The following is a 24,296-nucleotide window of genomic DNA, read 5'->3' as shown; positions in this document are numbered from 1 at the left end:
GAACAGAGATACTTGCTCTCACCTGTGCAGATTAAAAGTGATGCCAGATTGTTTGCTCTCAAAATTTAAGAGTTGAGAGACTAAATAGAAAGTGGGGTTGTTGTGTGGGTGGGTTTGTTTTTTTGGTTTTGTTTTGTTTGTTTGTTTTACAGCTGTTGCAGAGTTGGATGCTGCAAGCTCTCCGGTCTTAGAACGGTGTATTTTATTTATCTCTCTCTCTGGACTCTCTACTTGAGAGGGAAAACGAAAACCCAGCATGAGAAATAATAGGAAACCTGCTACATCAGTGAGAAACTGAGGGCAAATTCAAGAGATGCTTTTTGCAGGCCATGCAAGAAAACATTTAGCAGGTCTGTGTGCCAGCTCTGCACATGAGTGGCTTGGTGTACATCAGGAGTCCCAAGGCTTTGCCTGCTTTCTGTGATGTGGCTTGAGATCCCAAAATGAAAGGGCCTCTGTGCCTCTGCAGAATATTATTTCTATTGTTTATAACTGGAATTCATGTCTAAGAAGGAAATGAATTGCTAGGTCTGTTTGTTTATTCCTCATTTTGCAGACACAGGAGCTAGACCACAGTGGGATAATGGCCTAGAAATTAGATTTCATTTTAATACGCAAACCCAATTTTGAGTTGGTTGACCGAAGGGGAAAAAATTAACTTCAGACAGCAGGCAGAGGCCTTCCTGAAGTAGGATTCAAGCACAGTGTAATAAATGTAAGCTGGCTGAATATCTGTATGGGAGTAAAGAGAAGATGTGTACATGCACACCCCTCTGAAATGGAGCTGTGCAGCATCCTTCGGCAGCAAGTCAGAAATGACGTGGAATAAATTAGCTTTTGCTTTTTCAAAGAGACACAAAGTGAGTTAAATGTGTTTCATGGACAATCGTCAGAAAGACCCCGCTAAATCTGGTTGTGTAACTGGGCTGATTAAAATTAGGCAGGGTAAGGCCATCTAATTATGCTCAAGTACCTGAAGCAGGGGGTGGGCTGGGGTGGCCGCGGAGCACAGCGCTGATGTTTGAGCACGCTGGTGTAAGGCTGTGAGCAGCCACTCTGGTTCGCTGCCCTGGCTGGGTGTCCTGGGAGGGAGGGAGGAATTTGGAGGGGCTTCTTTGAGCTGCAGAGCGACCTGGCTTAACGCTTGGTTAAGGAGCAGGCTGGGCTTTTTGCTGGATGCTGCACTGGCTCAGGCTGCCGCCCGTGGCGCCCGCTGTTGGGTGTTGATGCTGAGCACCCCCGTGAAGCCCCACTGTGACACTGTGTGATGGTGGCACTGGTGGCTGCTGTGCTTGTGGTCGTGCTGCCTGAGATGCTGTGCCCTACCCCCGGGGCTTTGCTTTACCCAGCCAGGGTGTCTGGGGCTCCAGCGTGCGTGTGGGACCTGCTGTCCGCCTGTCTTGCTCAGCAGCTTCTCTCCAGTGGTGGCTGTAAGCAGATGCTTTGGGAGAGAGGGAATGGGGCAAGCAAGAGTGGCAGGGGTCTGCACTCCCCATGTGGGGGGGAAAGGACAAGCACAGGAGCTTCGCATCCCTCCCTTCCAAAGCTCTGGAATTGGACCTGCCGCCTGTGCAAGGAAGCAGATGTGGATCCAAGCTTCAGAAGTCCTGCACAAGGGGATTTATCCTGGTTGGACCTGTCCTTGAGCTAGTATCTGCTGGGTGATCACTGCCCTGGTACTGTAGCTTTGGAGGAGGTGTCTGCACCTCTTCTTACTTCTTTCATTCAGCTGAAATCTCATACAAGAAAACGCTTTTCTTTTTTACTGTGAGACTGGTCAAATGCTGGCACAGGCTGCCCGGAGAGACTGTGGAGTCTCCATCCATGGAGATATTCAAAACCCAATAGGCCACGGTCCTGGGCAGCCTGCTCCAGGCGACCCCACGTGAGCAGGGGTTAGTCTCCATCCTCAGAGGTCCCTGTGGACCTCAGCGTTTCTGTGGCTTATTGGTTTCTCACCTGAGAGTCCCTGGGAGCGTGGTGGGCCTGGTGGCATAGTGTTGTGCCTCGTGGTCCCCAGGGAGGAGGGATGCAGTGGATTCAGCGCTCGCCTTGCAACACAGAAGTTTGGGAGAGCTGATGGCTGTGCGCTGTCGTCTTGTAGGATTTAGTGGCAAGAGATCTACATCAGCCTATTAGTCTGTGTGGTTATTACTAAAGGTGATGTCTCTCCTTGGAGTGATTTGCTTGGACCAAGTGGAGCCCAGACATGAAGGGAAGGGCCTATTGCTAGGCTGTTAAAAGGGAATTTAATACTGGGGACCGCAGCCTGGAGGGCATGTGCATCAAAGGGGGAGGGAGGTGCTGGCGGGTGTGCTCCTGGTGAAGGAGGGACAGTTGATTACCCTCCGTTTTAGGGACAGCATTGCTGGGATCCCCCTCCTCTGGGGTGAGGAAGGAGGGAACGAGCTGTCACGTGAGCCCAGCATGTGGGAGTGTGGGGCTGTTTGTCAGCAATTTAATTGGAAGAACGATCATTGAAATACAGAGAGGAAAGGTGAGATGATGCCCCAGGTCCAGAGGTTACCCAAACAGCCGGGTTTATGGCTGGGGAGGGAAGAGATCGAAGGAAATAATAAACCACTTCAGGGCTAGGATGATGCTGAGAGAAGGGGCCCTGGGGGGTGTGGGTGGTCCTATGGGTGATGCTCTGGGTGTCAGCGCAGGGTGGACATCAGACATTCCTGCTTTGCAGCCTGCCTCCTAGGCCAGAGGAGAGAGAAACTCTTCCAGGCAGTTACGGGCAAGCTGAGCAAGGAAAGCATCCTGCATTTAGGAATTATTTTAATCTTTTAGCCTAGTGCCCGTAAGGGCAGCGGTGGTGTCTAGAGGAGTTGTTCTGCATGGTCTATCTAGCTCTGCTGCCTGCTCAGCTCCCCCAGAATAGCCAGGCAATTTGGATGAGAAGCAAAGCATGGATTTTCAGTGGTGTGTGTGACAAACTGCTGGAAAAAGGGAGGTGGTGATGCTCCAGAAATGTGCGCTGCTGGGGTCCAAAGGTGTCTGGGCAATGGGGGAAGTGCCAAGGCAAACCGGAGCTGGGGGCAAAATGCAGTGGCCTCTGTTATGTGTGCAATCAGGCCGTTCGAGGGGCCTTTTGGCCTTGAAACTGCTGATCTCAGGGTCACCCAAGGATTTCTGCCACCTGGGAACAAGCCTTCTGCTGGCTGCAATGATGTGGTGCCCCCCTCACGCTCCCAGGAAGGCCCCAGCTCAGCACCGATGTGCCTGCAGGGACGGCAGTGTGGGTGTCCCTGAGGCACAGCACCTGCCAATGTTGGCATCTGTTCCTGTGGGCTGTCTCTGCCTCCAGCTGTGGAGCTGCAGCTTGTGCAAAGCCTAGCACGGCTGCCCTGCCCTGCCCTGCTGAGGGTCGCCTGTGGATTACACCCAAAGCTGGGCAGAAGGGCTGTGCTGCCTTTTCCCGGTTCCTCCTGTTTGTGCTGGATGGTGGGATGCACCAGCTGTGATGGTGGGATGCACCAGGTGCAGAAGAAAGCCAGAAACTCTGAATTGTTGCAGAAATATATTGGCTCAGGCCACGCAAAGGCATTTTGTTTATGTTAAAGCATCCGATGTGTTCTTAAAGCTGGCTCTCGGGAGCTGCTGGAGTTCCTCCAGCAGTATGTCCCGGGAGCAGCCTGCACGCACATAGGCTGTCTCCTGAACCCTGTCTGTAAACACGGCAGGCTCATTTAGGCAGCGCTCGTGTTGCCAAGGACTTCTCCGTTGATTGCTTTGCTTTAGCGCTTGCGTTGTCTTCTCATTGCTGCAAGCAGCTCCCCCAGAGCTGAAGAGTTTATAAAGGGATTGGAGCTCAGAGCAAGGATCCCGACTGGCTCTAAAACTCTGCTTGCAAGATCCTGAGCTGCAGCAGAGTGCTTGAGAATGAGCCAAACTCAATTGCATTTGTTTAGCAAATTCATCCTGATTTCTTCTGGCTTGCGCTTTGCATCACGGTATATTTGTGGCGTGCTGGGACCTGGCCTTGGCTCTCTCCGCCGATGCCTGTCTGCCTGCGTTGCTTTTTTCCCCTCCCAGAAATGTGCTCTGTTTTTTTTTTTGTTTGTTTGTTTGTTTTTTTTCTTGGAGGTTTTCCCTGGCTGCCGGTGGCTCCATCTCTTGCTCCCTGGTGCTGGAAGTGTTTGTGTGCCTGTAGGAAGGAGGAACAGGCTGGCTTTGTCTTGCAGGAGGGTAGTAGGTGCCGAGCTGCATGACTCGGGGCCTTTTCTATGATGAACGATCCTGGCCATAATCATCTTCTTGCTTGGCGCGTTCCTTCTTCTTCATGGCTGGTGGGTGGGAGATGTCATGGGGCCAGCGGAGATCCCAGAGGACCATGCCATGAGGCTCTCCTGAGCCCCTGCTTTTCTGTGCTTTGCCTCTCAGGCTTGCTTTTCTCCTGGGGAATCTCCCCTTTCTTCATTGATGAGGGCTGGCCTCTCCCAGGGACAGGCTCCTCTTCTTTATCCTCTCTGGGATTTTTCTTCTCAGCCCCCGAATCCAGACTTGATGCTTCCTGGCTTCCCTGTTCTCCCTCAAAATCGTGGTCCTTCCCTCTGCTTCCTGAAGCATCTGCCTCACCACCACAGTTCCGTACTGTTCCATCCTGTCTCCCTGCCCTCTGCTGCTCTCCCTCCCTCCCTGGCACTCACAGCTGCCTTGGGTAAATGCTCTGCAGCCATTTCGTGGTCAGACCAGGAGGATTTCTTCCTCACACCCTGCTAGAGATGCTCTCTCCTGTTCATTGCTTGCAGTACAGGCTTATTTCAGCTCTTCTTGTGTCTCTTCCCGTCTCTCCTGGCACCTCTGCTCCCATTTCCCCACCACCATGTCCTTGCTCTCCCTTATCTGCTGTTTCCCCTCTCCCATCCCCAGTCTGGGCATGAGTCCTGAGCTCTGCTGTGCTTGCCTCTCGCCCTGACCCGCTGCGCACTGAAGCGGGCGCCCGGGAGGCCACATGCATAGGCAGAGCTCGCCGGGCACTGGATCTGCAAGAAGGCAGTAAATCCCTGTGTGTTCACACGGGGAGCACGAAATGCAAAACTGGGGTGCCAAGCTCTGCTGCTAAGGAGGAGGCTGCTAAATCTTCTTGCATGCCCTTGCTAGCTTACTCCTGGGCACTGATGCCACCCGAGCGAAATGCAGGGATGCTGTGGCTTCTGCTTTTGGTATCCCAGGCACCTGCCTGGACTCACAGTGTTTGGGCTGCTGGTGTGCCAGCTGCCAGAATCTGTGTATAGTGCGAAACTTAATTTCTGGGAGGAATATTGCACTGGTCTTTGACTTTGTTATGCTTTGAAAGGAGGGAGCCCAGCTTCTGGTTGTCATCAGAGGATGCTTTTTTGGGTGCTGGCTGCTGTTGCCTTCCTGGCCCCCTCTCTCCATGTTTGCATTTTTCTGGCGTGAAATATTTCAGCCTTTTTTCATGCCTTTTATCTGATTCCTGAAGTCCTTTAGCAGCGCTTCATCTCACGAATAATCATCAATCAGTGTTATTGCCCTTCTTGTTGGGAGGTGATTCAGGTTGGTCTGTGGGGGTCATTAGGGGCAGGGTGACATGAGTCACAGATGGAGATGCCACAGGGCTGGTGTCTCCTCAAAGCGCAGGGTGGTGATGCCCGCTGCCATGGGAGAGGATCCAGCTCCCACCCTGGCCCCAATATCCTCGCTGCATGTGGGGATGACAGCAGGCAGGAGAGGGGGCTTGGGCTCCTCCCCACTGCCTGAAAAGCTGCTCAACACTTCAGCCCTTGGCTGAGAGAGACCATGGTCTGGGCATGCCAGGCTGAATTGATTTTTATATATATATATATATATATTTTTTTTTTTTAAAAAAAAAAACTTTCACTCCTGCCAATACTTTCTTAAGCCTCTGGCCAGTGGTGCAGTCCCTGTGTGACCTGCAAAGTGCTGTGCTCCCTTTAGGATCCTCAGGATTTGCGTGCATTTATTATTCTTCACCAGCCATGAGCTTTGCTGTCCGTTTGCGGAGACGCAGCAGGCTTCCCGCTGAGAATCAAGGCAGTCGGATGCTCTCGGAGGCAAAGGCGCCCCTGCGTGTAAAACCCTGTAGAGACAGAGGTGAGCCTCTTGCAGCGTCTGTGATTATTACAAATGCAAAATACAGAGCGTTTTCTTTTTCTTTCAGATCATTAAAAGAACACTTCAGTGTTGTATAGCAGGTATTGTCCGTGCTGTGCCTCTTGACGCTAAAAGCCATCCTCTGCCTCCCTCCGGCAGCCCGCAGGGAGGGAGCGGGGATGGCAGGAGGAAATTACCTTTGTAGTTACCTGCTTCATCTCATGAATTAATCTAAGGAGAGCTGAAAGGGGTGGCAGGGAGATCTGCAGCCCCTGCACGCCGGCAAAATTATCTTGGTTGCTCCTTGGAGCAGGGAGGAGTGCTCTGGGTGATGCAGCGTGGCAGAGCTGTGCTGGCTGGGGAGCATGGGCTGCTGTGCCGGGCACCGGGGGTGATGGAGGCAACCTGGAGGATTACGACCACACCAGAAATAGGGATTGTGTAATTATTCAGTGTGCTCTGTGATGCAGCCTGCGCTGGGCTTCGGAGTGGTGGCTTCAAGGGTTATGCCCTGGTCTTTCGCTGCAATCTGATCTGTTAGATGGCTCGGTGAGCTGCTTGTTTCTAACTCAGCTGTGTGCGCTCAGGACCTGCCTTGCTTGCTTGATGTTTAATCCCCATCCTGGCACGAGCCATGGGACACAGCGGATGGTGTCCTGCACCAGCGTAGCTTTACTGGTGTCTTGCTGATAGCCTGGCTTTGATCAGAAAACTTCTCCTCGGTGGCAGGGGAGCGAGCCCAGGCTGCTCCTGGAGGATGCTGAATGTTGCATTGCTAGTGGAGCATCCTGTGACGTGCCACACAAAGCGTGAGGGACCACTGCTGTGGGTGTTCGGTGGCATCCAGAGCAGAGGGTGGGACATGGGGGCAGGCGGTGCCTCTGCCATACTGGTCCCCTCTGCGTGCTGGAGCCTTCTCGCTCTTGCTGTAGAGCACAAGCTCCTTTGCATGGGGATATTGCCTTGTAGATGCTGCATTGATAAATGCCCAGGGTGTTCGGGGCAGCACTGAGGGGTTCATGCGAGCAGCTGGAAGCACATTGCTGCTGCCTGAGCTGGTCATGCCATGCCCATGCACCCCCCTGTCCTGTAACGCTGAGCTGTCCCTGCTGCCTGGGCCAGATCCCGCCTGGATGCGGGGTGCAAATCTTTCCAAGCCAGTGCTGTAGGCTGGGTGATAAAACCCAGTGCAATTGGAGTTGCAGAAAGCAGAGCCTAGTGCTTGCAGGTGGGTGGGCATCACACAGCAGTGATAGCAGCAACAAGCTGAAAATATCCAGCTCCTACAAAGCCAGCACCGCTTGCTCGCCGGTGGTCAGCAGTTTGGGAGATGAGGGAGCTGTGAACCTGCCAGCAGATCTGTGCCGCCCGGGCAGGGTGCGTGCAGTGCCTGCTGCTGTGCCTCCGGTAGATCCGGTAGCAGGGTGCTTAGGGCAGGCTGTGAGCTCCGAGCGTGGCAGCAAAGCAAATACAATTGCAAAATAATCTCAGTGTTAGGTGGAATACAGCTGGGAGAAAGCTGAGCAAGTTGAATTGGTGCCTTTTTTTTTTTTTTTTTTTTTGAGATGAAGGGTAAAAGTGCTTATGTGCAGAAGTGATTGAGGGCTGGAGAGCCCTCTCCAAAGGGATGCTAATGGTTGTGAGTCACCTCGGAGTGAAGGAGCATTTCGTCTTGAAAGGCTTCAAATGACCTGTTTAATGCACTGGCAAAACGTCCAGGGAGCGCTGACGTCCCTTTGTCATTTTGTAGTGCTGGGAGGAGGACTGGGAAATCTGGCTTGTGTACAGAGCACTCCCAAGGGGCCGGTGTAGGAAAACGGTTTAAAAAAAACTGCCATGATTTGAAAACAAGCCTTGGTTTGTCCCTCTCTGAAACGAAGAGGTGGTAACTGTAGCAGCAGAGGCTCTCCAGCATCCTCTAGCCCGGCTTTGGAGGGAGGAGTGGGGTCTGCAAGTGGGTTGCACCCTCCCTGCTGGAGCCCTGCAGCAATGTGGGAGCTTTCCTCTGAGTTTGCTTGTCGCTCGTCCCGTACGGCATCGCTGGCTGTACCATGCTGGAAGCGAAGCAGGGCTGGGGCACGGGTGCAAACTCCATCCCCAAACCTGCACTGGGATGCTTGGCGTGTGGGTGCCCCCAGCCCCCAGCATGAGCCTGGGTGGTGCCCACAGCTGCTTATGCCGGGAAAAACGTGTCTCCAAAACATGTGCCTCGTGCGCTAGCCTCCTTTTGTAAGGGAAAGCCTGAAATAGCGAAGCCCTGGGCTGATCCCTCAGCTCCAGTGGTGTGTTGCTTCCCTCCTTTTAAATAGTTTGTGTCTTTTAGCTGAGGCCCGTGGGCCAAGTTACACCAGTCTGGGCACCTCTTCCTGAATGTGGGGGGGGGGCGGGTGTGAAAGTCCAAAATATCTGCTACCTGCATTGTTTCTGCATTGGGGATTAAAGCTAATTATTTCCCCATTGTCCTCAGTTCCTGCAGGAAGCCTTGTTTATCTTACCCGCTTCACCAGGAATGCAACCCCAAGGAGCCTGTGCAGATATATTTAAACTTGCACAAAGCAGCACAATAGCCTTTGAATTTCCCGACTCCGTGGCATCAGTTGTGTTTAGTGGTTTTGGGGTTTGGAGGCTGGAGTGGGCGCTGGGCTGGGGCAGCCCGGTGAGGCTCTGCGGCAGCGGCTGGCTCCGGGCTGACTTGCACAACCTCCAGTTAGTAGCGCACGAGGTTGGGATCTCTGCGGGGAGGTTGGAATAGCCTTTTTCCTGCTGGCAGCGCTGAGCAGCAAGGTGGGACTGGAGCGACATCGTCTGCAGCTTGCTTCTTCATGGGCTCGTGGGGCTGACACAGTGCTGCGGCACACGTGCTCCTCAGAGTTTTCTCCCATCCCCTGTGGGGCTGCCTGGCGCTGCTCTGCAGCGCGGGTCAGGGAGTGCGGCGGGGGGATGTCAAGCACCGGGCTGGCACGCTCGGGCTCTATGCCTTTGCTGGGATGGGGCCGTACTGTGCAGGAGGAACCCCTGTTTTGGTTGAGGATCTGTCTTTGTTCTGTCCCCCAATAAATATCCCTTCAGTAGCAGCCTTGATGTTTGTACGGCATGAGGGTCCCTGGGGAGCACTGGTGACAGGCCGGTTCCTTGCCGTGTCATGCTCACGTTGCAGCAGCACCGGTACCTTCCCAGGTTTGGGTCTGTGTCTTCTCCTGGCTCTTTCCTGCAGTGGACTTTGCCATGAGCCCAACCTCGCGTTTGCTACGGTCATTTCTCAACACCTCTCTAAACCCATGGGTGAGCAGCGCCGGTATCCTGCGTTGAGACTTGGTGGCCCAGTAGGAAACGCTGGGGTAGGGATAACCCCAGCGTGGCTCATGGGGCACAGTCCCCGAAAGATGCTCATCCCCCAGTATGGCGCCGGGGCTGCGAACGCTGGAGTGGGCCGCTGCTTCTCCAGCGTCTGGAGAGACTGAGGGGTTCACCCTTGAAATACGCTTCTCCTCAGCCACCCTGCCACTCCAAGGTCAGTGGGGGATTTAGGCGCAGCCACCTGTGCTGCCTCGCCTTGCTTCTGGTTTAGTGAAGGAGCCGAGCTTTCATGGTTGGTGCAGGTAGAAAGTGGGGTGGTGGTGTGGGGGGTTCTGCTTGCTCTGTAGCTAAAGGCTGTGGGTCCTGGCAGCGCCTGATGTGGTGCTACATCGGTTGGGTCTTTGCCTGCAGCAGCTCTTTGCAGGGCTGGATGCCTCTTTACAGGGCTGGATGCCTCTGTGCAGCATCCATCTGGTGGATAAAAACCATGACTTGCTGTTGAGCCCAGAAGGTTATTATAAAGCACCAGCTGCTGCTGCACTGCTTTTGCAGCCATGCCCTCCCCTCGTCCTTGCAGGGCCAGGGGCCTCTGGCTGCTTGCAGGGACGTTGCTGGGCTGGAGCTGCATTGCAGGCGGTGGCTGAGGAAGAGGGGAAGGATGCAGAGCTGCGGGGTGTGCTTGGACAAAGGCTTGGATCAAAAAGCTGCCGCGATATGTGGTCTGGCAGGAGCCAGCTGGGCACAGGTCTTTTTTTGGGAGCTGCCGGTGCTGACGTGAGTGCTGTGTTTCACTCGCCTGCCTTACAGCAGCGGCTGACCGTGCTGGGCAGCGGAGGAGAAGCCGTTAGACCAGGGTGGCAGGAGAGCAAGTAACTGCAGGAGAGGTGAAGGAGGGAGGGAGGTGGCGAGATCTGGAGCAGAGGAGGGGTTTGGTGGGCAGGGGAAGGAGGGTTTGCAGGGGGATGGCAGGGCTGCCGGTGCCAGGGTCGCGGGAGCGGTGGACGTGCCAGTTTGGTGGCGTGCCAAGTACCCAGCTGCTTTTTTCAATGACCGGGCTGGAAGTGGCTCGCTCGCATCTGCGCCGGTCTTGGGAAGGTGGGGCTGTTCCTGCCGCTGCTGCAGCCCTCATAGCCGGGTGCCTGCAGATGTCCCTGGCTCTGGCACCACGGGCTGGGGCTGCCTGGCATCGCCGTGACCCCTTCGGCTGTGGGGCTTCAGCCCCCGAGCTGTGGTGGCAGCTGCTGGCAGAGGGGCAGGGGCAGCTGGGTTTTGGCAGTACCAGGCAGAAACGCATGGCTGGGGAGGCTGGGACAGACAGACAGACACGGCACAGTCTGCGATGGGCTGTTGCCTGCAGGAGGGTGAGCTTGGCTGCTGCAGTCCCTGGTTGTACTAATTGCCGGAGCGCAGAGGGCCCTGGGGAGCTGCGGCGTTCAATAGGAATCAAAAGGCACCGTGCTGTGCTCCAGGGACCTGCCGAATCAGAGGGGACCGGAGAGATGCCCTGCACCTTTTTGTGTCCTGTCAACCCCCAGGCCACCGAAGGAGGTGGCAAGGGAAGGTTTCTACGTCATGTCTGTGGGAATTACCCCTCAAGGCTCCCAGAGGGTGATGTGCGCCATTGCTGCATGAGGTTTCTTTGAACCACTCCGGCTGCTGAGAAATCCGTACAGCGCGATTCTTGCGTAGCACGGCTTCAAGAACTGGTGAGCAAATTGCAGAAAGTCCCTCCCTGATCTGCCTTGCACATCGTTAACTCCAAACGCTGGATCCCCCGGGAGCCTTTGGTGGGCACATGCTGTGCTGAGGTCCCGCAGGAGCACTCGGGGAGCTGTCACCTCACCAAGCAGGGCAGACCGCAGTGCCTCATGCACACTGCTGAGCCGGGCAGCATTTGTAGGAAAGAGATAAAATCTTCCCTTTGACCAGGACGTAACTGGAGAAAAAAACAGACGAGCTTTGTTTGGTGCTTGCCTCTCTGATGTCTTTGAGATGAATGAGGTCTCTCCCTGGTGGAGACCTCCTGGGCTTTGGCCAGAGCATCCTTGCCCTGCACGGATACCCGAAGACAAGCTCCTTAGAGCTGCTTCTGCTCCCTGGTGAGCTCATCCAAAACGTGAGTGGTGCTGGGCTCACACCGAAGGTTTTGCCTCTATGGGTGAAGCATTCAGCTCCATCTGCGGAGGGCTGTCGTGGATTCTGGTAGGTTTGGGGTGCTTTCAAGATCTCCACGAAATCCAAACGGTCCGCTGCAAGGCTGGCACCTGATACCGGTGAATGGGGAGCATGGCTTGGTGATGGCTTGTATTCTTGTGCAGTCATGACCGACTTAAAACAACAACACAACCATGGTGCTTCATCCTACACTGCAATCCTATCAGGCTAGACAAATACGACATTAGCAGCTGATGGTTTAACATTAGGCCAAAAAAACCCTCCTATTGTCATGAGCCCTTCTCACATCATGCTTTCCGGCCCACAGGAGTGTGGCTCTTCATTTCACACCGGGTGAATCGGAGGCAGCTGCAGATGGGAAGGTTTCATGGCATCGGCAGAACAAATAGCGTAATCAATTGATTTCTGCACAGCTGTAAAAGTATTATTAGCCATTTAAAACAATGGGAAACATTAAGCTCCAGCACTGGCAGGAGGGGAAGGATGGTGGGGCATGCTGGGCACAGAAGGTGCTGAGCTGGGGGCAGCGTATTTGGGGGAGTATTGGGGAGAGCCTACCAGGGCGAAGGCTTCTTCTGTATATAGAAAGTACAGAAATCCCTGGGGGATGACGGGTGGTGGAAGCTCGTGGAGCTGCTTGACAAATGGAGAGATGTTATCAGGAAGAAAAGAGAGAGAAGGGGGGTGGAAAATGCAGCGCCCCAAAACAGAGCAGCTCGAGGGGCAGCCCAGGAGCTGCTGCAGCAGGGATGGGAGTGGTGGCTGGTGGGGCATGCTGGACTGGTGATGCTCATGGGGGGGGCTGGAGTGCCCTGGCTTGGGGCAGTGCCTGTGTGTTGGTTACTAAGGCTCGTGCAGGGTTTACACATTGGGAATAATCCCCTTTTTAGGATGGGGTGGTGGGAGAGAAACCCAACCAAAACTAGTTGTGCAAGCTGCAAGGGCAGAGGCGTTTAAGGGGCACCCCACCAGCCGTGCGGGGACACGGAACAGGTTGCGGGAGCCCTTCCCAGCCTTGGGAGCTCCACTCCGTCACCGGAGCCTGATGGGAGAAGTTCGGGAGAAGGAGAATGTTGTGATGAAGCGAAACAGTTTCATCCCATCAGTCAAGACAATGTAGGCAGTGATGAAGATTAAATTCCCCAGGGGAATAAGGTACTGTGCAAACGGAGAAATTAAAGAGCAACAAATCACCAGTGCCCGGTGGGCTCCAGCCAGCTCTTCTGAAGGAATTTAACAATGAAGCAGCTGAACTGCCAGCAAAAAGTAATCTTTCACTGAAAGCAACTGCTGCATAGGAGCGCAGCCTCTTCTGCTCTGTCCTTAATTTAAAGAGGTACAGAAGAACTGTGGGAATTACAGAGCAGCCAGCTTTATTTTAGCACCAAGCAAATTGGCTGAGAAAATAATTAAAGCTCATGTGGAAATGCCTGCACTTCAGTGTGATAGATTAAGGACAACAACGCATGGCTTTTATACAGGAAATCCAGTTTACTCAGGGTTTTTTTTTCTTCTTTTTTCAGTATTGTGGTAAGGTGATTGGAGGGAGCGGTTGGGAGGTGAATTATTTGGATTTTCAGAAAGCCTCAGACAAATTCGCTAAGTTATTAAGGAAACTGTTAAGGCAGGAGCTGTGGGAGGAAAGGCCAAATTCTGTTCAATGTTTTCAGATTTACTGGGAGGAAAAAGCAAGCAAAGAGGCTTATGCTGCAGCGACGGCCTGGCCGAAGGATGCTTTTCACCGTCTGGGGCTTTAAGCTTGAAATTTAGTGTTAAATATGCATAGCAGCTCCACACGCACCAGCTTACCAAGGTTGCAAGTCAAGCACAGAAAAATTAGGTAATGCTAGGTCTAAATTGGCTGCATGAGCCTGATTGCTTCCCCTCTCTCTCTCCCTTGAGTATCTTCGTTGGGTAGGAAGCTGTTGCTAACTAAACGGTCGGGGGCTATTTTTCCTCGTAGGACCTCAGTTCCTCTTGGGACAGACGTGTCCCAAGGGCAAATTTAGGGCAGTTCATTGGGAAGGCTGATGTTTGCAGGAGCGCAGTATCATCAGCAGGGCTGGGGGGAACGGAGGGGGAGCCCCTCTCCCCTGTCAAATTGGGGAGTGGGTCCCTGCCGCTGCGGGAGGGTCCTGCTCAGCCAGAGTGGGGGCTGTGCTGGGCAGCCTGGGCTCTTTGGGGACGGGACGTGGCTGCCGGATGGGGTTTTTTATTTTTCCCTGAACAGCGATCCAATTTTGAGCTAATTTTCCCAAGGACAACAAAAAGCACACAGACAACTGCTGCCCAGATTTTATATCCTGCTGTTGGGGAGCCAGTAGGGAAAGGGTTGCCATATTTTATTTTATTTTTTTTTAACATACGGGTGGAGCAACATAGCTTTTTTTTTTTAAGCCTCATTCTTGGATGTGGCTGAGCAATTTGGGCTGAAGTTTTTCTGGGGGGCGGGGGGAAGGGAGGGGGAAGAAGAAAAAAAAAAAAATCACACTTGGCGTGGAAAATATTAACCTGAAGAGTTAGCATTTGCCTAAGCAGGTCCAGAGAGGAGAGGTCGTTTGCAATGTGGGGATCTGAAAAGCTGGCAAAGCCCTTCCCAGTTTTGGTGCTGGGGGAGACCAGGAGGAACTTCAGGTGGACTTAGCAAACGTTGGTAAAAGTGAGGGCTGGCAGAGGTCAGGAGGGTGTGCTGGAGGGGAAAATGTGACCTGCAGACATACGTTGTTGGGTTTTAAATTCTCTGTAACCGTTTAGGAAAGCAGGTGCTGCTGTGTCCAGCTTGGCAAAGGTTGATGCTCGCCATGCACAAGGTGCATTGACCTGTCACCACCAAATGGTAGTGAAGCCAAGCGCTGGGTGGTGCTGGGTTTTTTAGCCTGATAAACCCTCCACAGTTATACAATAATTATACACTGATGCCTGGAGAGCACTGAGAATTGCGTCCTAAATAAACCAAACCTATAACTTGGGAAGAGTTGCGGCACTCCTTGCGCCGTGTGTATGGCCGTGGGCAGGGGTAGGAGGACCAACTTCAAGGTGTAGTTGCGGCCAAGCCCAAGAAATGAAGAGAAATTGCAGCTGTTAGTTTTAAACGCAGGTACAATGCGTCATATTGATTTTTCGGTATCTGAACTCCACGCACAGGGCTTGCATGGCATGGATGTGTGAGCAAGAGCTTTCTTGCACCAGGGGCCAAGGGGAAACCACAAGCAGAAGGAGCAGGGGGAATTTTGGGCTGCCTGAAGATGGTCAGAGGGATCAAGGGGAATTTTGGGCTGGCCGACCATGGCCTTAGGTGATGTACACTGGGATGTCCCCTCCCAGGTATAGCTGGGGTGATGTGAGCAGCATCTCCTCCTGCTGTTTCTCTCTCTCCTCCCTTCTTTCATTGGTGGCAAACCTCTGCATCACTCACGATGAACCTTTGAGCTCGAGGTAGCAGTGAAGCATGTTTGGCTTTGATCTTCTAAAAATAATAATTTGTGAGAGGCAGTAGGAGAACCTTTGTATCAAACGACCCTTGGTATAATTTGCTAAGGATATCCTGTGCACCCGTGGGGCACACCATGCTCGTGCTGCTCTGAGTCAGCACATGGGTTTCAGAGCCCATCAAAAAGCCAGGCTCGAAGTAAAAGCACCAGTCGCTCTGTGTCCCAGCAGAGCTGGTGGCTGGCTTTGCTACCAGCCCCGCAGCACCCACAGCATCGTTTTGCTTGCCCCAGTGCTTGCTGCTTTTCCCCCTTCCCTTCTGGCTCTGCCCTTCTTTCTTTGGCAGTAATTGATTTTTTTTTTTTAAATGTTTTTCTCTCTTTCCCTTGGGTTTTGAACAGAGTTCAAATTAATGCAGCCAATTCTGTTCCTCAGCGTCAGCAACAACTTGTCATCAGGGTCGTTTTTATCCTGCGAGCAGGAGGCGCTCGGTCTTGACTGATGCGCCGGTACGTGTGCATGCCCAGCAGAACAGTGTCTGCTGATGCTGTTGGAGGATTGCAGAGGCTGGGAGTGTTTACACCAAGTGCTGCTGATGAGGTTCGTCCCTTTGGGGGGACGAGAGCTGGGGTGCAAGTGCCATTCTCTGCTGCTGGGCTGGCACAGGGGCTCCGGGTGGCACCCAGCGGGCTCCCACCACCCTGAGCGGTGACCCCAGCAAGGATGCAGGGGCCGCAGCCATGTGCATCTCTCTCGTGTTTGTCCTCTCTGTGAGTTGTGTCTCTCACCCTGCCTATCAGCTGGGAAGCGAAAGCAGGGAGGCATGGAGCAGCATGTGGGGATGTGTGACACCCATGGGTCTGTACGCACCCACAGTGTACCCCCCGTGGGGGGGGGGGGGGTGTAGGTCACAGTGATGAAGGTGGGTGCTTTGCCCACATCTCACCAGCTGCACAGACTGACCTTCAGCAGCACGGGTGCCTGCCGGCCAACTGGCACCTACCTGAAGCTGCTCGTCATGGCCGTCGTGCCAAGCAAAGGCACCCCACGGGCATGCTGGAAGGACGCTGCGTGCCTCCATGTGTTACGCAATGGGAGAAATCCCACCCAGGCATTTCCATGGCAAAAATGTTTGGCTTTATGTTACTGCTTTGTTAAACCGCTGCTTCTTTTAGTCGCAGCCCTGCCCAGCCGCTGGCTGCCGGGAGTTTCCCCAGGGGCCGGTGCGAGCATGGCCGGGGCCGGCTGACCCTTGGCTACAAGTGACTAGGGGCTGTTTGTAAACCGTGTTAATATTTTATAACTTTTATATTTAAGGAGTTAATGACTCTAAACAAAGACGATTTTAATCTAATCAGTTATTCCTCATGCCACGTCAAACCTGGACATCAAAATGAACATCAAAGTGAGAGGCATGAAAGGCTTCGAAGGCAGTGCCAACTGCTTCGCCCAGGTGCATCTCTGACAGAGCTTTCTCGTCCCTGCTTCTGCTCCAGCCTGGTTTTTGAGGCTCCTCTCAGTTATCTCAGATCTAAAGGATGTTGTCCCAGCAAGGAAAACAAGATTAACATAAGAACGGCCCTCAGGAGCAAAGCAAAAGGCTGTTTAAACTTTTTGCATCCTTTCGCCTCAGATGGCAGCGAAGCAGGACACTTCAAAGGCTGGTGAGAGCTCGCAGTAGCGTGCGGCGTCTGCTCCATGGGAGATTGGCCCGGCGATGAGCGGCTCTGGCACTGCCCTGCAGAGGCTGTTGGGGAGCTTCTTGTACCAATCCTTATTCTTAAATTCTTTTCCTGATGTTGGTCAGACTTGGAAACAAATCCTGTTCTTGTCCTTCTTTTTTTTTTTTTCTTTTTTTTTTTTCTCCTTTGTGTTTTGCTGGCCGGGGAGAATCCATGGATGAATCGGGGAGGTGAGAGGTGCTCTGCTCCCCATGCTGGGGTTGTACGTGCAGCCGGGAGCATCGGGCTCTTACAGCGAGGCAGCTGCTCTACCTGGAGCGTCCCGGCAAAGCAAGGGACCAGCCCTGATTCAAAGGCAATTTGTAAGGTTTTAAAGCATGAGTGCCCAAAAGGAAGTGCCGGGGAGCTGCCCGTGGCTGCAGTGATGGTGACGGGGGCTGTTACGGCTGTGCAATGGGAGCCCCCTCATCCTGCCAGGCTTGGAGCACGGTGGGGAGCCCAGCAGATCCGGCTTGCGGCAGGGGATGGCTGCTGCAGACTGCGCAAGAGCTCCCGGGCAGGCGGCCAGGAGCGTTTCCTCCCTGCCGCTTTCCCATGGCTGAGATGGGCTCCAAGGCTTGAGAAAAGCACCGGGGGCCGCAGAGAGGAAACTGTTGGGAGCCTTTGCACTCCTCAGCTTTTTTGGACGCGGCTGCTTTTCCCCTCTCTCTCTTGCAGGAGAAGAGAAAAAAAAAAAAAGTGTGTGTGCAAGGCTGCATTTGGGCAGGCCTTGATAAGGTTGCTGCAGCATTAACACATCTAAATATCCAATTGCTTAATTTTATAAGCCCATTGAGCTGGTGCAGGGAAGAGCTCAAGATCTCCTCCAGGCACTTGCAAATCCTATTTCAGGCAATTAGGAAGAGATGGTGTGATAGGCAGGGACCTGTGCAGGCAGCAGGACACCTGTGTGATTTGCCGTTTGCAGGTGCTGAAGGCAGCTGTCTGCCCGGGGTGGGCAGGCAGAGTCCCCCTGCCGTGGTTGGGGATGGCTGCCAGCACCGCTTACAGGTGAGGCTGGAGCCAGCCCCAGAGCATGCCGTGAACGCTGGGATTGCTCGAGGCTCTGAAGCCGCTTGGTGGGAGGAGGTGGATTGGAAAATACCTGCAAAAGGTGGGACTGCTCCTGCCCCGCCGGCTCCCGGGCTGCTGAGCCGCAGGCGCTGGCTGGCCCCACTGCCACCTCCCCTGCCTGCCCAAGGGGACTTCTTGGGGCTTTCTGCAGCCAGACCCTTTCCTGCTTCTGCTGGTTCATCCCATCCACGCTTAGATTACAGCCCCTTTTGACAGTGTTTTTCCTCTTCTGCCCAAACGGGAGCCCATGCACCCTGCCAAGATGTTTCTGGAGTTGGGAACTGGGGGTAGAAATTTGGCTGGGCTGGACACTGTGTTGCTTTTCATCAAGTCCGCTCCTGCAGCAGCGCCGAGGTGCGGGGGTTCCTGCCAGGCTGTGACAGAACGGGGCTTTCCCTGGGTCTGTGATATGGGGGTGGGTATCACGGTGGGCATCGCTCGGAGGCTGACTGGCTGGGGCCGAAGGAGACCTGGAGGCACCAAGTGTGCGCTTGGGTGTCAGGCATGATCCGGAGCACGGGTGAGAAAGGAGAGGCTGAATCCGATCCCGTGTTGCTGCGTGCCATCAGCTGCCTCCCTTTGCTTTAGGGCGGCATGGGGTAGGGCTGGGAAGACTGCGGTATGGCAGGGAGAGGCTCTGCTCCTGGGCTCTGGGGCATCTCTGGTGGGAGAAACCAGCGTGCAGGTGCCGAAGGGCCATGCTGCCAGCCCAGCAAGCAGTGGGACAGGTAGTTGTCCTCAAACAGGGCCCGCTCGTGTCTCCTGATGCTCTTAATGGGGTGCACTGAAAGGGCATGGTTATGGACTGAGGCTCTGCTACCCAGGCCTTGACTTTGGGTGTCTGTCTGGTGTCTGTAGGCAGCAGAGCAATGTTTAGCTCTCAAACCTGGTGCAATGTTTATCACACAAAGCCTGAACTCATCGGTTAACGGGAGTGGGATGCAATAACGCCCAGCGCAATGCTGCTTGTGAGCGAACAAGGTGAAAAATGCTCTGTAGGCTGGCAAGAGATTGCTGGGCCTGTAGGTGAATTTTGCATCCAGGAGCTGTCACTGATGATGGCTGCTGGTCTGTGGTGGGACAGAGGTGGTGACATGCAGCAGGGATGAAACAACCGAAGAAGCCAATGCACTTTAGGCTGGGTCTTTGGGCTTGAAAAAAAGGTGACTGCTTGGGGCTGGGCACCCTTGCTCCGGGATGGTGGCTAACACCCAGCTTCGCCTCTCCTGCCTCCAGGGTACCAGCACCAAAGTCCCAAGCCATTTTCCTCGTAGGCATCCCCCTTGCCAGAGGCCATCTTGTCATGAATGTGGAAGGAAATCCCCAGCCCGCCCCTTCTGTGCTTCCTCGGCTGGGAGCTCTTGCTGCCCAGCTCGTGCTGTCCCCTCCAACACGCCCTCCAGTGTGGAGCATCCCCCCGGAGGGCTCAGCTCCCATCAGCACCTACCAACGCTGAGCACCACACAGCCGGACCCTGCCCTGCTCCCCCTTCCCAGATAATTAAACACTCCCTCTCTCCTGTGGGAGATGTTCCCAGCCGGTGTCAACCCAGAGCAGTGGCAGGCTAATTTGGAGCAGAGAGCAGCTCTTCAAGCACTTCGCTCTACCGGGTTCCCACGGGGAAGCAGCGGGTCGATTAATTGATTGCTGGTTTGCCTCTTAACGCAGAGCAGAGCTGGAGGCAGCGGGGCTGCTGCGAAAGCCCACCCTGTCCCCCTCCTCACTAATTAGTCCCCGTGTGTGGCTGTGGTGAAGCTGGGGAGGGAATCATGCAGTTTCTCTTCTTAGCACCTGCCGGCGTGAGATCTGGAGGTGGGTTCGCAGCCTGTGCCCGCAGCGGGTTCGGTGGGGTTTTTATTAAGATGGGGCTGTTGGTGTGCTGCCCCAGTGTCTGCTGCTTGCTTGTCCTCCAGCCCGGATGGAGAATTGCCCTGCAGTCTGGGTGGAGAGGGAGCTCAGTGGCTGCCGGGCGCATGGAGGGGACAGCATTTGGGAGCGTGCCGGGATGCCGGCGGAGGCAGGCCAGCGCTCGTGGTGCAACTTGGTGCTCTGCAAAACTGGAGCTTGGAAACAGTGCGACAGCAGGTTGGGTCGCTTGCAGCGAGCCTGTTTCCAGCCTCACGCAGGGGAGGTGATCTAAAAATACGAGCTTGTTTGCCTCCAGCTGGAGTTGATTTGGGCATCCCTGGTTGTTGCTGGAGTGCAGCGGAGGACAGCTGAGAGATGGAAGTTTGCAGACTGTAATTTCACTGCTCCTCCTTCCCTGCCCCGCTCCTAAAAGGCGACGGCTGGGAGAAAAACAGAGCAGGAGGATGGTACATTAGAGCTCCTGGCCCACTTTGCTCGGAGTTTCCAGGACATGATTCGCCTTTTCCCCTTCACCAAAAGGAGACAGGACTGTGTAGCTGCTAGAGGGGATATTTAGAGGTTTACCTTTGCTGTGCAGCAGAGCCTTTATGCATGGGAAACCAGCATGGCCCCCCGCTCCTGTCTTGGGCAGCACTCACTAAAAGAAACGTGAAATCATGTGGTTTCTCCTGTTTTTGCCTTCAGCCTTGCTGTCCAAGTCCTCTTCCCTGGGCTGGGCTGGAAGGTGGTGGAGAGGGGCTTGCTGCTGCCCCTTCTCCCTTCCCCTTTCCCCTCCAAACAGCTCTCCTGTCCCACAGCATCTCTGGGCACTGGTCCGAGCTGGTGGCTTGGCTCAGGTGGACAGTATGGTGAGATGCTTCAGCCACGCCGATGCGCTTGCACGAGCTTGGTGGGGCTGTAGTAACAGTGTTGGGGTGTTGCGGGGGTGATGTGTCTGACTCCCCTTGGCGCCTGTTTCTGGTAGAGAGGAGCTGCCTGGGAGACCCGCTGTCTCATGTCTCTGCTCTCCTCTCTCCCAGGTACCAGACCACCTTCCCTGGTTTCTGATGCTGAATCAGGATCGTTTTAACTAAAGATGGAAACACTGGAGTCAGAATTGACCTGCCCAATCTGCCTGGAGTTATTCGAAGACCCTCTCTTGCTGCCGTGTGCCCACAGTCTCTGCTTCAGCTGTGCCCACCGCATCCTGGTGTCCAGCTGCTCCTCCAGTGAGTCCATCGAGCCCATCACCGCCTTCCAGTGCCCCACGTGCCGCTATGTCATCTCCCTCAACCACCGGGGCCTGGAGGGCCTCAAGAGGAATGTGACCCTGCAAAACATCATCGACCGCTTCCAGAAGGCATCCCTGAGCGGCCCCAACTCCCCCAGCGAGAGCCGCCGCGAGAGGACATACCGCAACAGCCCTACCATGTCTGTGGCTGGCGAGAGGATCGCCTGCCAGTTCTGTGAGCAGGATCCCCCGCGGGACGCGGTGAAGACGTGCATCACCTGCGAGGTGTCCTACTGCGACCGCTGCCTGCGGGCCACCCACCCCAACAAGAAGCCCTTCACCAGCCACCGTCTGGTGGAGCCTGTGCCTGACGCACACTTCCGAGGACTCACGTGCTTGGAGCACGAGAACGAGAAGGTGAATATGTACTGTGTTGCTGATGACCAGCTCATCTGTGCCTTATGTAAACTGGTGGGTCGCCACCGGGACCATCAAGTGGCATCCCTCAGCGATCGCTTTGAAAAGCTGAAGGTAAGCACCCAGCGCGGCCGCAGCAAGCCTGCGGGCAAGGTCGTTTGTAGGGGCTGGTGTTTGCTGAATGACAGTTGTCAGAGCAGAAGGTGGTTCCGGGTGCCCCAAGTGGCACCTCTTATTTAAGCCAAACAACTCCTGAAAGACATGTGGGCTGCAGGATGGAGCTTGTGGGTTCTTCCAGGACCCTGGTACCAGGAGGCTGAGCTGGGTCTTGCTTGCACAATTAGAGCAAAGTCTTTGTTGTTTTATTTTTCTCCTGCTGGTGTGTGTGTGCCAGGCCCGGGCATTGGATCTTCTCCCCAAATGGCTGGACAGTGAAACATCATCGGGCACCGAGGTGCCCTGTGGCTGTTGCCCCAGGAGTGTGGCTTTCTGCCAGGGTTTGTCCTGTCCTGTGGGAGAGCCGGGGTGGCAAAGAGTGGCCTGGGGGACCTGTGAGCATCATCCCCCGAGGCTGTTGTGCTCAGGCTGTGCCTGTTCAGCCCTCTTGGAGGATGGGAGCAGGACAGGTTGGGCCATGGGCATTTCCTTTTGGAAAGCCGCTCTGCAGCCTTCCAGCCTGCAGGCTGCTGCATGGGAACCCTCCTGCTGTCCATAAAACCTCCCCTGCAGGCTTTACCCATGCCTGAGGACCGCTGTGCCCTGAGAAGTGCTCCAGGGAGTGCTTTCATGTCCTCCTCGAGCTGGCTTGCTCAAAGCTTCTCCACTGTGAGAGAGGAGGGGGCCAGGCTTTGGGAAGTGATGAATGATGAATGGGTTGAGAGCAGCCCTCTGGAGAAGGACTTGGGGATGCTGGTGGGTGGAAAACTGGACATCAACTGGCCATGTGCGCTTGCAGCCCAGAAGACCAACCATGTCCTGGGTGCATCACCAGCAGCGTGGCCAGCAGGTGGAGGGAGGGGATTCTGCCCCTCTACTCTGCTCTGGTGAGACCCTTGGAGATCTGGTGAGATCTTGGAGTACTGCGTCCAGCTCTGGGGTCCCCAGCACAAGGAGGACATGGACCTGTTGGAGCGGGTCCAGGGGAGGCCACGGAAATGGTCCGAGGGCTGGAAGCCCTCTGCTAGGAAGAAAGGCTGAGAGAGTTGGGGTTGTTCAGCCTGGAGAAGAGAAGGCTCTGGGAAGACCTTATTTCAGCCTTTCAATATATGAAAGGTGTTCCTAAGAAAGATGGAGGGAGACTTTTTACCAGGGCCTGTAGTGACAGGGCAAGGGGCGATGGTTTTAAACTGAAAGAGGGCAGGTTTAGACCAGACATGAGGAAGAAATGTTTTTCGATGAGGGTGGTGAGACACTGGAGCAGGTTGCCCAGAGAAGCTGTGGATGCCCCATCCCTGGAAGTGTTCAAGGTCAGGTTGGATGGGGCTTTGAGCAAGCTCACCTAGTGAAAGATGTCCCTGCCCATGGCAGGAGGGTTGGACTAGATGGTCTGGGAAGGTCCCTCCCAGCCCAAACCCTTCTGTGATTATATGAGACAGTGATGGAGCTCCCCTCTGCTTCACAAGCGCCCCAAGCTCCTCTGTCCTTTGCCCTCCCGTGGGATCTCAGCGCTTTGGCTCTTTGCAGATGCCATCCCCGGAGAGGCTGGCCTGAGCAGCCCCCTGTGTCTCCCAGAGGGACTGTGCCAAGGGAGGCTGCTGTCTTGTGGAGAAGGTGGCTGGAGGCTGACCAGGATTTGGAGGCTTCTGAAGGTCTCCCCCATCATCTTGTTGCCTGGGGTCTCCCTTCCACCAGCTTCCTGCCGAGACCAGCGTTTCCAGCAGTGGGGAGCTCCCGTGGTGGGGAGCCTCTTCTCTGCAACAGCCTGTGTTTTGTGTCCTAATTTCCCCTGAGCTGAAGCGGCAGAAATGGGCAATCACTCTCCAGCCCCCTTCACTTGTAGCACGTATTGATCCGAACTGAATTACTGCTCTGCTGCTCTTCAGGTAGGAGAGAGCAAACTTCCCAGGGGTCCCTCTGGAGTACTTTGAAGCTTAATTTCTATGCAGTGGCTGTGGTTGTACTGAATGTTATGTGAATCTGTATGGATGATGTTTGACCTATATAAAGTTAGAAATCCCTCTCCGTCCCCCGTGCATTCCTCATGAGTCTGCAAAATGGTTTTAATTCCTTCTTTTCAATATTAAAAAAAAATATAGCTGGTCCCATTAGAGGTCACACCAGTGAGGCTGTAACTCTGGCGGCAGTCATATTCCCATTATAACCTTTCGCATGTGTTTCTAGCTGCTTCTTCCTTGGTCCTTTCTCCCTTAGTGTTCTGGGCTTGTTTTGACCCAAAAGTGCTTTTTTTGGCTCTTTGTCTTGTTAATATTTTGAACAAAATTGATTTGTCTGCTCTTGTGTTTTTTGAGGGCAGAAGAAATACTTCTATCACTCTAGCAAAAATATAGAAGACTTTTTTTTTTTTTCCCCCTTTTCCATGTGCAGGCCAGATTATTTTTTTCCTCCCTTTTTTTTTCTTTTTTAAACGAACTTATGCCTGGAAAGATAGATATCCAGTTTCCTGGGCTGGTTTCCCACTTGCCCTTCTCCAAAAATCTCCCAAACCTGGTGTGACTTGCCCAGTGATGTGACTTAAACGTCTGCAGCGGCAGGAAGAACATGCTGTAGGATGTCCTGTACTTTATTTCTGTCTCCCCCTGTGTTGCAGCCACAAGGTCTGTCTTTTGGTAGGTGCTGCCAAATGGTATTGGTGCCAGTGCATGCTCGCAAAGCATCTGGAGTCTGTGGTGGCTGATGTTTGCCTTCAAGACCTTGATGTCCCTGTCTCGTCTTTGCATCATGCCTCACCTAAGCTTCCCCTGGTGTGCGGAGCAGTGCCAGCAGCCCGGTCCTTAGTCCAGGACATTCTTTTTCCATGAAGAAATGTCTCAATTAGCAAATTGGAAACCTGAGAAAGAAAT

The 24,296-nt window shown here is 54.2% G+C and overlaps 1 protein-coding gene across 1 annotated transcript in view; it reads left to right on the top strand.

Annotated features, from left to right (window-relative positions):
- MID2 (midline 2) overlaps nucleotides 1-24,296 on the top strand; it is a 118,412-nt gene that overhangs the window by 5,097 nt on the left and 89,019 nt on the right. Inside the window, exon 2 of the mRNA XM_076347570.1 lies at nucleotides 20,669-21,390. Coding sequence (XP_076203685.1) covers nucleotides 20,725-21,390 — 666 coding nt within the window. The 5' untranslated portion in view covers nucleotides 20,669-20,724. The remainder of the gene's footprint in view (nucleotides 1-20,668; nucleotides 21,391-24,296) is intronic.

This window comes from Aptenodytes patagonicus, chromosome 9, assembly GCF_965638725.1.
Source record: "Aptenodytes patagonicus chromosome 9, bAptPat1.pri.cur, whole genome shotgun sequence".
Taxonomy (NCBI): Eukaryota; Metazoa; Chordata; class Aves; order Sphenisciformes; family Spheniscidae; genus Aptenodytes; species Aptenodytes patagonicus.
The sequence above is the reverse complement of the archived record's forward strand: the minus strand, read 5'-3'. Positions and strand labels throughout refer to the sequence as shown.